The sequence below is a fragment of the Homarus americanus genome, unplaced genomic scaffold, assembly GCF_018991925.1.
Source record: "Homarus americanus isolate GMGI-L3 unplaced genomic scaffold, GMGI_Hamer_2.0 scaffold24958, whole genome shotgun sequence".
In the NCBI taxonomy this organism is placed as follows: domain Eukaryota; kingdom Metazoa; phylum Arthropoda; class Malacostraca; order Decapoda; family Nephropidae; genus Homarus; species Homarus americanus.
Genome location: NW_024746876.1, coordinates 20692 through 33950, shown reverse-complemented (window position 1 = coordinate 33950; position 13259 = coordinate 20692). Strand labels below are relative to the sequence as shown.

Sequence of the window (13259 nt, the reverse complement as noted above, 5' to 3'; positions counted from 1 at the left end):
ACACATAAACAGTACACAGGACAACACACAAAACACACAAAAACAAAACAACAACAACACAAAACAACAAAAACAAAAAACACAAACAAAAACACAAGACAGTACACACAGACATTACACAAAGAGACAGTACACAGACAGTACACACAGAGACAGCATAAACAGTACAGGGACAGTACACAGACAGTACACACAGAGACAGTACACATACAGACAGTACACAGGACAGTACACACAGACAGCACACACAGAGACAGTACACATATAAACAGTACACAGGACAGTACACAAGGACAGTACACAGAGACATCACACAGACAGCACACACAGACAGTACACAAGGACAGTACACAGACAGTACACAGGACATACACACAGACAGTACACATATACAGTACACATAGACAGCACAGGGACAGTACACAGACAGTACACACAGAGGACAGCACACATAAACAGACACACAGACAGTACAGGGACAGTACAATTATGACAGTACACAGAGACAGATACATAAACAGTACACAGGACAGTACACAGGGACAGTAACACACAGATATACACACAGAGACAGTACAATAGAACAGTACACAGGACAGTACACACAGACAGTACACAGAGACAGTACACATAAACAGTACACATAGACAGCACACAGGACAGTACACACAGACATTACACAAGACAGTACACAGACAGTACACATAAACAGTACATAGGACAGTACCAGGACAGTACACACAAGACATTACACAGAGACAGTACACAGACAGTACACACAGAGACATTACATAAAACAGTACACAGGACAGTACAGGGACAGTACAGGACAGTAACAGGGACAGTACACACAGACATTACACAGACAGTACACAATAGAGACAGTACACAGGACAGTACAGGACAATACACACAGACATACACACAGACAGCACACATAGAGACAGCACACATAAACAGTACACATAAACAGTACACAGGGACAGCACAGGGACAGTACACAGACAGCATAACACAAGACAGCACACACAAACAGCACACACAGGACAGTACATACAGACATTACACAGAGACAGCACACATAGACAGACACACAGAGACACTACACATAAACAGTACACAGGACAGTACAGGGACAGTACACACAGACATCACACACAGACAGTACACAGACAGTACACAGGACAGTACACAGGACAGTACACACACATTACACACAGACAGATACACATATACAGTACACATACACAGCACACACACAGAGACAGTACACATGACAGCAACAGACAGTACACATATACAGTACACATAAACACAAATAACACAGACATCACACATAAACAGCACAGGACAGCACACAGGACATTACACACAGACATTACACAGAGACAGCACACACAGACAGCACACACAGAGACAGCACACATAAACAGCACACAGGGACAGTACACACAGATAGTACACACAGAGAGTACACATAGAGACAGTACACACAGAGACAGTACACAGAGACAGTGCACATAAACAGTACACACAGAGACAGTACACAGAGACAGTACACACAAACAGTACACAGAGACAGTACACATAGACAGTACACACAGAGACAGTACACACAAACAGTACACACAGAGACAGTACTTACCAGCTCGTTGATGTTATTCTTGGAGACCTTGTCAGTATAGCCCCATGGATGCAACACGAACTGTCCGTAGGAATGGAAGGTCACGTACGCCTGCAACGGACAACACACACGCCTCGTTACTTCCTACCCACGCCAGATCAAATTCTACGTCTCTTTTGTATACCCTCATACACGCACCTCTACTTCCCACACGTACCCTTGTTAGCGCCTCATACACGCCTTGGTTAATCCCTGTACACGCCTACTGCTTGCCATTCCCCCCCTGCTACTTACACATTCACCTCTACCCCCACTATCCTCACCCACACACCCACCACCCCTCCACACCCACCCACACCTGACCACCCCTCCACACCCACCCACACCTGACCACCACTTCTCCACACCCACCCACACCTGACCTTGGTACGACTGCTCTCCTGCTGTAGGGTGTCTCTAAGGGCTTGGGACTCTGGCTCGCTGAAGGCAACGGGTCCGTGGTAGACTGTGGAGCAAGGCTTAGGGCTGGTTCCTGACTCTAGGGGCGTGGATGAGTTAATGAATTAGCTAAAAACAAAAAAAATAGTAAAAAATATATATATTTTATTTTTCATACGGATAAAAAAAGATATTTATTAATGTGTTTTATATTCATTTTATATTCATTGTTGTTCATTTACTTACTCACTCACTCACTCACTCACTCACTCACTCACTCACTCACTCACTCACTCACTCACCTCCAAAGTGAAATCCGAAGTTACGGTTGAGATCAACTCCTACACATCCTATTTCTGAAGTTGTGGCTCTGTTCTTTCTCCATAGTCGATCCTGTAGGAGTAAAAGATAAATACATACATACATACATACATACATACATACATACATACATACATACATACATACATACATACATACATACATACATACATACATACATACATACATACATACATACATCTCGGCTGGACCGTGATGCATAGTTTGATCCAGTTATGTTAAATAGAAACGATTTATCTAATGACAGAAATCAGCTGATGAATAAAGAGAGAGAGAGAGAGATAACTCACTTTAGTCCAGGTGTAAATATAGCCATCAGGGTTAAGTAAAGGCAAAGTGCGCCACTCCACGTCACTGGTCATCGCGGGCGACTGTAGCAGCTGTTCCACGATGTACAGAACCGCTGCTGGGCTGACCCACTCTCTAGCGTGGATACCTGAGTCAGATGGGGAGGGTGTTATTGGCACACTTTAAGATAGAGAGAGAGAGAGACAAAGAAAATAGTGTGAGAGACAGAGAAATAGAGAGAGAGAGAGACAAAGAAAATAGTGTGAGAGACAGAGAAATAGAGAGAGAGAGAGAGAGACATAACAAGAACAAAACCAGGATTAAAGCAACATGTATCTCGGAATGATTGTTTACAAACACTCGGATGATGCGTGAATCACCTCCATCGATTAATATGACGGGTTTGTTGGCGGTGGACGAGGAGTGGACGTCGGATGAGATAACCAGGAGGTGGATAGGTCGGCTCTCTACACTGTGACCCACCTCCTCCAGCCTCACTCGGTCGGGATACTGACGCGGTAACTCCTTCAGGTATTCCAGGATCTGCAGGTGACGATATTAAAGTGTCAATCAAAAGACGAAAATAACGAAAATACTGATAATAAAACCGAAGACACCAAAAAATATATATATTGAATAGAAGATTGATGAAAGACGTCCAATGGGGAACTGAATAGAAGGTTGGATGAGGAGGTACTAGTGGTGGAGGAGGAGGTACAGGTGGTGGAGGAGGAGGTACAGGTGGTGGAGGAGGAGGTACAGGTGGTGGAGGAGGAGGTACAGGTGGTGGAGGAGGAGGTACTAGTGGTGGAGGAGGAGGTACAGGTGGTGGAGGAGGAGGTACAGGTGGTGGAGGAGGAGGTACTAGTGGTGGAGGAGGAGGTACAGGTGGTGGAGGAGGAGGTACAGGTGGTGGAGGAGGTACAGGTGGTGGAGGAGGCCTAGTGGTGGACAGGTGGTGGAGGAGGTACAGGTGGTGGAGGAGGAGGTACAGGTGGTGGAGGAGGAGGTACAGGTGGTGGAGGAGGAGGTACAGGTGGTGGAGGAGGAGGTGCAGGTGGTGGAGGGAGGAGGTACAGGTGGTGGAGGAGGAGGTACAGGTGATGGAGGAGGAGGTACTAGTGGTGGAGGAGGTACAGGTGGTGGAGGAGGAGGTACAGGCGGTGGAGGAGGAGGTACAGGTGGTGGAGGAGGAGGAGGTACAGGCGGTGGAGGAGGGAGATATGGGTGGTGGAGGAGGAGGTACTAGTGGTGGAGGAGGTACAGGTGGTGGAGGAGGAGGAGGTACACAGATGGTGGAGGAGGAGGAGTACAGGCGGTGGAGGAGGATATAGGTGGTGGAGGAGGTACAGTTGGTGGAGGAGGAGGTACTAGTGGTGGAGGAGGAGAGGGAGGAACTTACCTCTTCGTATTTCATGAATCGGTCGAAGGTGACAGCGCCCATAAGGTCGGACTCAGCGCGGAGAAAGGGAATGTCTGACTTGAGTTTTCTGTGGGTCGATAAATACCAGCGACAATTAATGTAGGAAAGATGCTCTCTCTCTCTCTCTCTCTCTCTCTCTCTCTCTCTCTCTCTCTCTCTCTCTCTCTCTCTCTCTCTCTCTCTCTCTCTCTCTCTCTCTCTCTCTCTCTCTCTCTCTCTCTCTCTCTTTGAATCTGTTAAATTGTATATTATTTATTGAGTATCTTAACGTCTACCAGCCTCTGTGTGAAGTAGTTTTCCTTCTTTTCGCCCTTCATGACATTTTGGCGAGCTTGTAGTTGTGTTCCCTCCTGTTGGTACCACAAGTAATCACAAAAAAAATGGCCCGGGTTCACTTGTTGCCATGTCTGAAGGGTTGTTAGTCCTAAGGCCCTTAGTCTACTTGATAATCGAGATGCTACAGTTTAGAACCTTCTTAGTCAATCTGTGTTGCACCTTTTCTAGGGATGTTAGGTCTTTTTGGGAGGGAATGTACACTATTAGTTAAGTTACTGTTCTATTCTTTTTCATTTTCTTTTATAACGGTTAACTTATTGGAGGGGTAACTTCAACAATTCTAGTATTTTCTATATACTATAATTTTTTATATTTTATTTATCTTGTGGGGGAGGGCGCGAAGGCATTAGTGTATTTAATCATAAAATTTGATCTTCACTAAACACACTCTTGGTCACTCAAAGCACCACAGAAAGCGCCACCACAGGCCAACAGTAAACAGAAGAACACTTTGTACTCACTTGCCCAGGTCGTCGATGATGATGGTAGATTTAACGTTGTTGTTGTTGAGGTACTGAGTGAAGTCTGTCAGGAAAGCTGGAGACAATGCCACCTCCGCCACCCCTGACACAACGAACATCCTTACGTTAAAACACAAATACAAATCCAGAAACGAAAACTTGAATTACATGATAACTAATGACACATGTTGACTGTTTCTGTTACCACATCCTTCCCACACACTATGGTTATACCACACACCACATTACACACCACACCACATTACATTACTAGACACTACCACACAATTACTACACCATACCACACTACCACAACTACCACACCACATTACATTCCTAGACACAACACACACACACCACATACACCACATTACTAGACACTACCATAACTACACCACACCACTATACCACACCACCACACTACACCCACCTCGTCGTCTATCCTGATGGAGGAACTGTAGATTAAAGGTGTCATCCAAGTCCTGTAGCTGCACCTTCGGCTGTTCACCTGACCCTACCTCACTCACCTCCACCTCCAACACCTGCCACCTGGAAATTAACAAAGGTGTGTATAGAGAGGTACCTATGTAGATACTCTCACCCTATGTAGAGAACTTGTCTACAGTGTGTCAACCAATCTACAGTACAGGTAATGCAGTAAGACAAATGATTCAGTGGGACATATCTAATGGTTCAGACATACAGTGGGACATATCTAGTGGTACAGACATACAGTGGGACATATCTAATGGTACAGACATATAGTGGGACATATCTAATGGGACATAGCCAATGATACAGACATACAGTGGGACATATCTAATGGGACAGACATACAGTGGGACATAATTATTTAATATGTCTCATTATGCCACTGTAACACTACCATTGCACCATTGAATTGCTGTACCCTCGTGGTCAAGTTAGGTTAAGTTAGGTTAGGTTAGGTTAGGTTAGGTTAGGTTAGGTTAGGTTAGGTTAGGTTAGTGTTCAGGTGTGTTCAGAACTCTTAAGTAAGGTGCCTTGTGTACAGCATTTGTTCTTTAAGTTTCATTTGGTGTTTATGAATAAGAACTGTTACTGTATATATCCCTCTCTCTCTCTCTCTCTCTCTCTCTCTCTCTCTCTCTCTCTCTCTCTCTCTCTCTCTCTCTCTCTCTCTCTCTCTCTCTCTCTCTCTCTCTCTCTCTCGGAGCACACAACCTACCCAGAATAGTCGACAACAGGTTGACGAGGGAACGCCTGTGTGACCCTGGCTACCACCATCATCACCACCATCACCCTACACCACATATCTCCTTCCATCGAGGGGTGTGACCTCAGCTGAACCCGGGTGTAGTGAAGTTAACTGTGGGATGAACTTGTTATCTTTCGTCCTCTGGGTCTGTGGAATAGAAACACAGCTTTTGAGTTATTGATGTGATTTTTTGGGGGTTACATAGAAAGTAAAGTTGAGTTAGATAGTTAATAAAGAAGTGATATATATTGTTTTGTATATTTTGTTATGTAATATTTTGTGCAATCTTTGGTAAAATTTGGGGTATTATTATTTTTGTTATTATTATTATTATTATTATTATTATTATTATTATTATTATTATTATTATTATTATTATTATTATTATTATTATTATTATTATTATTATTATTATTATTATTATTATTATTATTATCCATCCATCCTGATAAACTTGTCTAAAGAAACAAGAATAATGCAGATAATCAAGTAGAGAGAGAGAGAGAGAGAACAGGTTCGTGATTATGTGTCTGGTTGTAGGCGTGTGTATGCAAATTTTTATGTGTGTGTAATAATAATAATAATAATAATAATAATAATAATAATAATAATAATAATAATAATAAACTGTTTATTGATAGAGTTGCAGCCGGTGGGTGAAAATATACAGACTTACATTTAATTTAGACATAATGATATAATATGCATTGAATACATTTACAGGGCTGTACAGTACATAAATCAGGAGTTGTTTATTATTTTAACGATAGATGGGATGGTGCTGTTCTTATATCTATCGGTGCGGGCTCTTATGGGCTGAATTTTGTTTTAGTGGCGGACTGCGCGAGGTGGGTGGGTGGGCTGCCGGTGGCAGGAGGTGGCGTTGACGAGGGTGGTGCATTAGTTGGCTGCCAAACCTTTCCAGTGCTTGGTGGTGGAGGTCACTGAGGGATGGCATTTCCAGGGTGGAGAGAGCATTGATGTAGCCGGAGTATTCTGCGCCGAGCATGACTCTGCAGGCCCTTTTCTGTACCTTCTCTAGCTGACGTTGTTGGGTGAAGTTGAGAGAAGACGACCAGGCTGGTGACGCATACGTTAGTTTGGGGAGAATAAATGCGTTGAAGATGGTCCTCAGCTCTGGCGTGGGTGTCCCAAGTGACCTAAGTCTTCGTAGCATGTAGAGACGGTACGAGGCTGCCTTGACTGTGTTATTTACATGTGTGTGTGTGTGTGTGTGTGTGTGTGTGTGTGTGTGTGTGTGTGTGTGTGTGTGTGTGTTTGTGTCCCTCAGTCAATTAGGAAGAGATGATTATTCTCCACACAGTTATATCAGTAACTGGTCATAATGAATCACTGACTGGTGTTTACCCTTCAGGAAAACCGGTGTCTGAGTATAGAAATGCTCAGAAAATCGGTTAATGTCCGGTTATATATGCTTAAAAATGGTTACTCTGACCGGACACCCACGGCAAAAACAACAAAAATAACCACTACAACAACAACCGCTACAACAACAACCGCTACAACAACCACACCAACAACAACTATCACAAAGGTACACCAGACAGGGTAAATTTGGTTACAGCTAGTTTACCTGTGTGGGTCAGAAGGTAAATAACAGGTTTGTGCCTCTTAACTCCTATAGGCCAATGACCCCTCCAACCCCACCCCCCCTTTCTACAGCCACCTCTCCCTTGCCCATATAACGCCACACCCTTCACACCATCTCTTATCGACATTGCCATCTCTCCTCAACCCATAACGCCACACCATACACCATCTCTTATCGACATTGCCATCTCTCCTCAACCCACCTTAACGCCACACCCTTCACACCATCTCTTATCGACATTGCCATCTCTCCTCAACCCATAACGCCACACCCTTCACACCATCTCTTATCGACATTGCCATCTCTCCTCAACCCATAACGCCACACCCTTCACACCATCTCTTATCGACATTGCCATCTCTCCTCAACCCATAACGCCACACCCTACACCAATCTATACACACAGAAGACCAGACCTCACCCACCCTCCACCCATAGTGCGACCCACCCCATCCAACCCACACACACATACACCCTCCCCACCCACCCTCTAACCCCAGTGCAGCCCACCCATCCAACCCCACACACACACACACACACCCACTTCCCACCCCACCCTCTAACCCACAGTGCAGCCACACCCCACCCCAACCCACACACAAACCCTGGATGACAAATAAACAAAACAAAAAGCAGATCAGTCCATTGTTTGAGGGCATCTTCTATGTCGCATCTTCAGATCAAATGAACTGAGGTAAGCACACACACACACACACACACACACACACACACACACACACACACACACACACACACACAAAGACCTCAATGACGTGCTCTTGATGTAATTCATACCAGACATGGCTGTTCTCTGTGTGTGTGTGTGGACTCAGATAAATAGATATTGACTTATAAATAGATAGTTGGAGAGTTGTTGTGAGAACGAAGAAGGAGAGGTTAAAACGGTACTCTGCTGGATCATTCCTTCCCTCTGGCTATTGTGTTGTAAAGAAACTCTCTCTCTCTCTCTCTCTCTCTCTCCTCTCTCTCTCTCCTCTGATTATATTGGGTTAACCTTCTCACCCCGGGGAGTAAACATGCATTGGCTGTGTGTTTGGGGGGTTAGGAGGGGAGGATTCAAGGTTAAAGGTCAAACGGGGAATATATGATTAGGTTAGGTTAGGTTAGGTTAGGTTAGGTTGAGAGTATTTATAACCCAAACTGAGAATTTTAGTTACTGTTGTCTTCTTTGGACACCCGGACGAAAAGTTCTCTTAGTGAGTCTGTCAGTCAGTCAGTCAGTCAAAAATCTTTCATTGTGGTCTGGGTTTCAATTTCAGTTCGATGACAGATTGGTGTGAGTGAGTGAGTGAGTGACTGAGTGAGTGAGTAAGTGAGTGGGTGAGTGGGTGAGTCAGTCTTCAGTATGTAAGTGACCGAGAATCTAGTGAGTGAGTGAGTGAGTGAAGGACTGATGAACCGGTTTTGGTGTCACCCTTGACCGTAACATCAGCACAGGCCCCTGGACTCATAGGTGACCTACATCAGGTGAGTCAGGTGTATCTCTGTGCCATAACTTGCGACTCTTAATTACCATATCAATATTATTTTACCTGTCCAGAAGAAGAAAGTCACTGAGGCGATTGTTGGCTCTCTCTCTCTCTCTCTCTCTCTCTCTCTCTCTCTCTCTCTCTCTCTCTCTCTCTCTCTCTCTCTCTCTCTCTCTCTCTCTAATACCCGTTATAGGAGACAGAGGATATAGAACAGTCTATCGTGGCAACTGACTGTATTAAGAACAGTCTATCGTGGCAACTGACTGTATTAAGAACAGTCTATCGTGGCAACTGACTGTATTAAGAACAGTCTATCGTGGCAACTGACTGTATTAAGAACAGTCTATCGTGGCAACTGACTGTATTAAGAACAGTCTATCGTGGCAACTGACTGTATTAAGAACAGTCTATCGTGGCAACTGACTGTATTAAGAACAGTCTATCGTGGCAACTGACTGTATTAAGAACAGTCTATCGTGGCAACTGACTGTATTAAGAACAGTCTATCGTGGCAACTGACTGTATTAAGAACAGTCTATTGTGGCAACTGACTGTATATCTAGCGCTTGTGAGACCACACCTGGATTACGCAGTTCAGTTCTGGTCACCGTATTACAGAATGGATATAGAATCCTTGGAAAAAATCCAGAGGAGAATGACAAGACTAATCCCGGGCATTAGGAACCTTGAGTATAGAGACAGGTTAAAGCATCTTAATTTGCACTCCCTCGAGAGACGTAGAGCGAGGGGCGACCTGATAGAGGTGTATAAGTGGAAGGCAGGGCTAAACAAAGGGGACATTACAAAGGTACTTAAACTATCCAACCATGAGCGAACTCGTAACAATGGTTTTAAATTAGACAAATTTAGATTTAGGCGCGAAATAGGTAAACACTGGTTTGGAAACAGAGTAGTGGATGAATGGAACAAGTTACCAAATATCATCATTAACTCGAATACGCTGAACTGCTTCAAACATAGGTTGGATGCTTATATGAGCAATAGGGGTTGGATGTAAACGGGACTGCCCAGTATGGGCCAATAGGCCCGCTGCAGTTTCCTCCATTCTTATGCTCTTATGTTCTTAGGTTCAGTCTATCGTGGCAACTGACTGTATTAAGACCAGTCTATCGTGGCAACTGACTGTATTAAGACCAGTCTATCGTGGCAACTGACTGTATTAAGACCAGTCTATCGTGGCAACTGACTGTATTAAGACCAGTCTATCGTGGCAACTGACTGTATTAAGACCAGTCTATCGTGGCAACTGACTGTATTAAGAACAGTCTATGCAACTGACTGTATTAAGACCAGTCTATCGTGGCAACTGACAGTATTAAGGTCCATCTTTGTATCGTAACTTGAGTGAGACAGTCAAGTATATATTCACACACCACCAGTTAAGAAACACGGGCAGACAAATCACCAAATACAGTAATACAGCACAAATAACTCATTGAATACAGTAGGACATAAAATAAAGAGAGAGAAGGAGAGACATAGAAAGAGAATTTAAATACAATAAGCAAGAGAGAGAGAGTGAAAGAGAGAGAGAGAGAGAGAGCACCTACCAGGACAGGTGTGGTGTGGACGGAGGCAGGTGAACGACTAAACTGGGAAATGATGGCCTAGCTTCGACTACCACTACCACCACCACCACCACCACCACCACCACCACCACCACCACCACCACCACCACCACCACCACCACCCTCCTGTTCCTTCCCAAAGACAATCCCGTTAACGTCAGATCCTTGCTCTTCGCTGTACACTCTCTCGCTTCTACCGTTTCGTTCTATAAACCGATTTGTCTTTATTCATTCGAGAGAAGGGGGAAGGAGGGGTTAGGAATGCAATCTAGCTACTCTTTAAAGCACTGCACTCACACGCACACACACACGCACACGCACTCACACTTGACGTACTGAATACACTTGACCTCTTCGCATTTAACCTGCTTTCTAAATACTCATTCCATCTCTATAAAACAATACTTATTTCTTTATTATCGCCTTTGTTTGTCTTTTGTTCGTTTATTCTGTAATTTATATTTAGTTGTATCTCTCTTGTTATATTATTTGTTGTTTTTGTTTTCATGATTCGACTGAGTTTAGAGGTTGTTTATTTTACTATACACCTACACTTTCATTATTTACCGTCGCCTTCAGTAACCCGCCCTTGTACGCCTAACGTCTGCCAATTTACGCCCATCATTCGCCCTCCCTTGTACGCCCAACGTCCGCCCATGTACGCCCATCGCCCGTTCTTCTACGCCCATCTATCATCCACATCTCGCCTGACTTACCTCCCCTCCCCCCAACCCACCTCCCCCCTCCCCCCAACCCACCTCCCCCCCCAACCCACTCCCCCCTCCTCCCCAACCCACCTCCCCAACCCACCTCCCTCCCTCCCACATCCCCCCAGTGTGTAACCCACCATTATCCAAATCATCCATTATCCCTCTATACCCACCCACCCACCCACCCACCCACCTTCCCACCTCTCTATCCACACACCAACCCACCTAATTACCCACTACTGCCCACTGTCCATCATTCGTGTTAACCAACCCACCATAAACACTCCGTGACATGTGACCCACTCTCCTCACACTTCTATGTCTAACTGTATACACCCCCCTCAATAAGTCAATACTTCACACACACACACACACACACACACACACCTCCATCATCTTTCTCTTCACTGTGTGGTTCGTGTTTTAGTTCATATTTAAGAAATTACACACACCCAAAAAAAAAATTCATGACGTACTGACGCTTTTGTGTGTGGAGAGGAAGATCTAGGTAAGGCGGTATAGTCTCAGTGCACTTTCGGTGTCATATTAAGGTCGACCAGTTGGTGACCTTGCTACCAATGATGAGGGTTCTTGATGTTTGTGTGTGTGTGTGTGTGTGTGTGTATGTTTGTATAAGGGTATGGTTGGTTGTTTCTCTACTATAATACCCTCTCTCTCTCTCTCTCACAATAACAGCAACAACAGCATGTGTCTTAAAAGGTGAATGACCGGACCAAAGGCGTGAACATTTTTATCCCAGGTGGAAGAAAAGCAAATACTACAGGTACTCGGTAACCAGGACCCAACTAATCCTTGTGCTAATCTTTAACTAATCTCTTATATTATTAAAAAAAATACCTTAATTTAATAGAGTTTGTTGAGTTAGATGACAATACCTGTGCTGAATAATCATAGTTAATTTGGTTTGAGGTCACAGGTAACTTTCGAGGCAATTATCACTGATGAATTTGAAGTCGTGTTTATTTGTACTAGAATTAAAATCTCGTACAGTGATCCCAAACCCACAATGGAGAGGAAATTCCATCCTACCAAATACGTCTCGGGTGCTGTCCCATCAACCTGAACTGGCAACCCCATTCCACCCTGGCGTCTTTAATTACAAATGTTTATGCACCATATTAAGTTACTATATATGTGTTTAATGTTTGATAGGATATATGTGATTAGTATTAAGTTATATATTTTTGTTTTAATGCAGTAAACTTTATTTTTTTCAAGATGTGTAAATTTAGTACCAAGACCTGACAAAGTGTTGACTGAGGGTACCCAACGGAGAACCAATGACTCTTACGACTAGAGACGAGCGTTGATGTTTACTTTGCCACGGCTCCCAGGTATTAAGACTATAGATTTAAATTATCTATACCATCTTAGAGAGAGGCGTGCCAGTAGGAGCAGTCAACAGCGTTTGGCGTTAACCGTCTCTCTCTCTCTCTCTCTCTCTCTCTCTCTGAATCAACAGATGACTGACACACGAATCACCCGAGTCGCTGTGAATGACCTTCTGGGGAGGTCATCTACCACTGTGTGTGTGTGTGCGTGTGCGTGCGTGCGTGCGTGCGTGCGTGCGTGTGTGTATGTGTATTTTCTCCACAGTTTTAGAGATAGAGACGAAATTTGGTAGGGAGGTGCGAGAGGTCAAGGGGTACTAGCCGGATAACTGACCTAGTTCTAGTATAAATATG

At 44.2% G+C, this 13259-nt stretch overlaps 1 protein-coding gene across 1 annotated transcript in view; it reads right to left on the bottom strand.

Moving 5' to 3' along the window:
• LOC121879451 (carboxypeptidase B-like) overlaps positions 1-10883 on the bottom strand; it is a 28042-nt gene extending 17159 nt beyond the window's left edge. The window contains exons 1-10 of the mRNA XM_042386103.1: positions 10826-10883; positions 6120-6296; positions 5343-5461; positions 4913-5015; positions 4095-4182; positions 3073-3235; positions 2695-2840; positions 2365-2455; positions 2047-2162; positions 1570-1735 (exon numbers count right to left, since the gene is read on the bottom strand). Of these exons, the coding sequence (XP_042242037.1) occupies positions 1570-1735; positions 2047-2162; positions 2365-2455; positions 2695-2840; positions 3073-3235; positions 4095-4182; positions 4913-5015; positions 5343-5461; positions 6120-6217 (1090 nt within the window). The 5' untranslated portion in view covers positions 6218-6296; positions 10826-10883. The remainder of the gene's footprint in view (positions 1-1569; positions 1736-2046; positions 2163-2364; positions 2456-2694; positions 2841-3072; positions 3236-4094; positions 4183-4912; positions 5016-5342; positions 5462-6119; positions 6297-10825) is intronic.
• Between the last annotated feature and the right edge of the window lie 2376 nt (positions 10884-13259).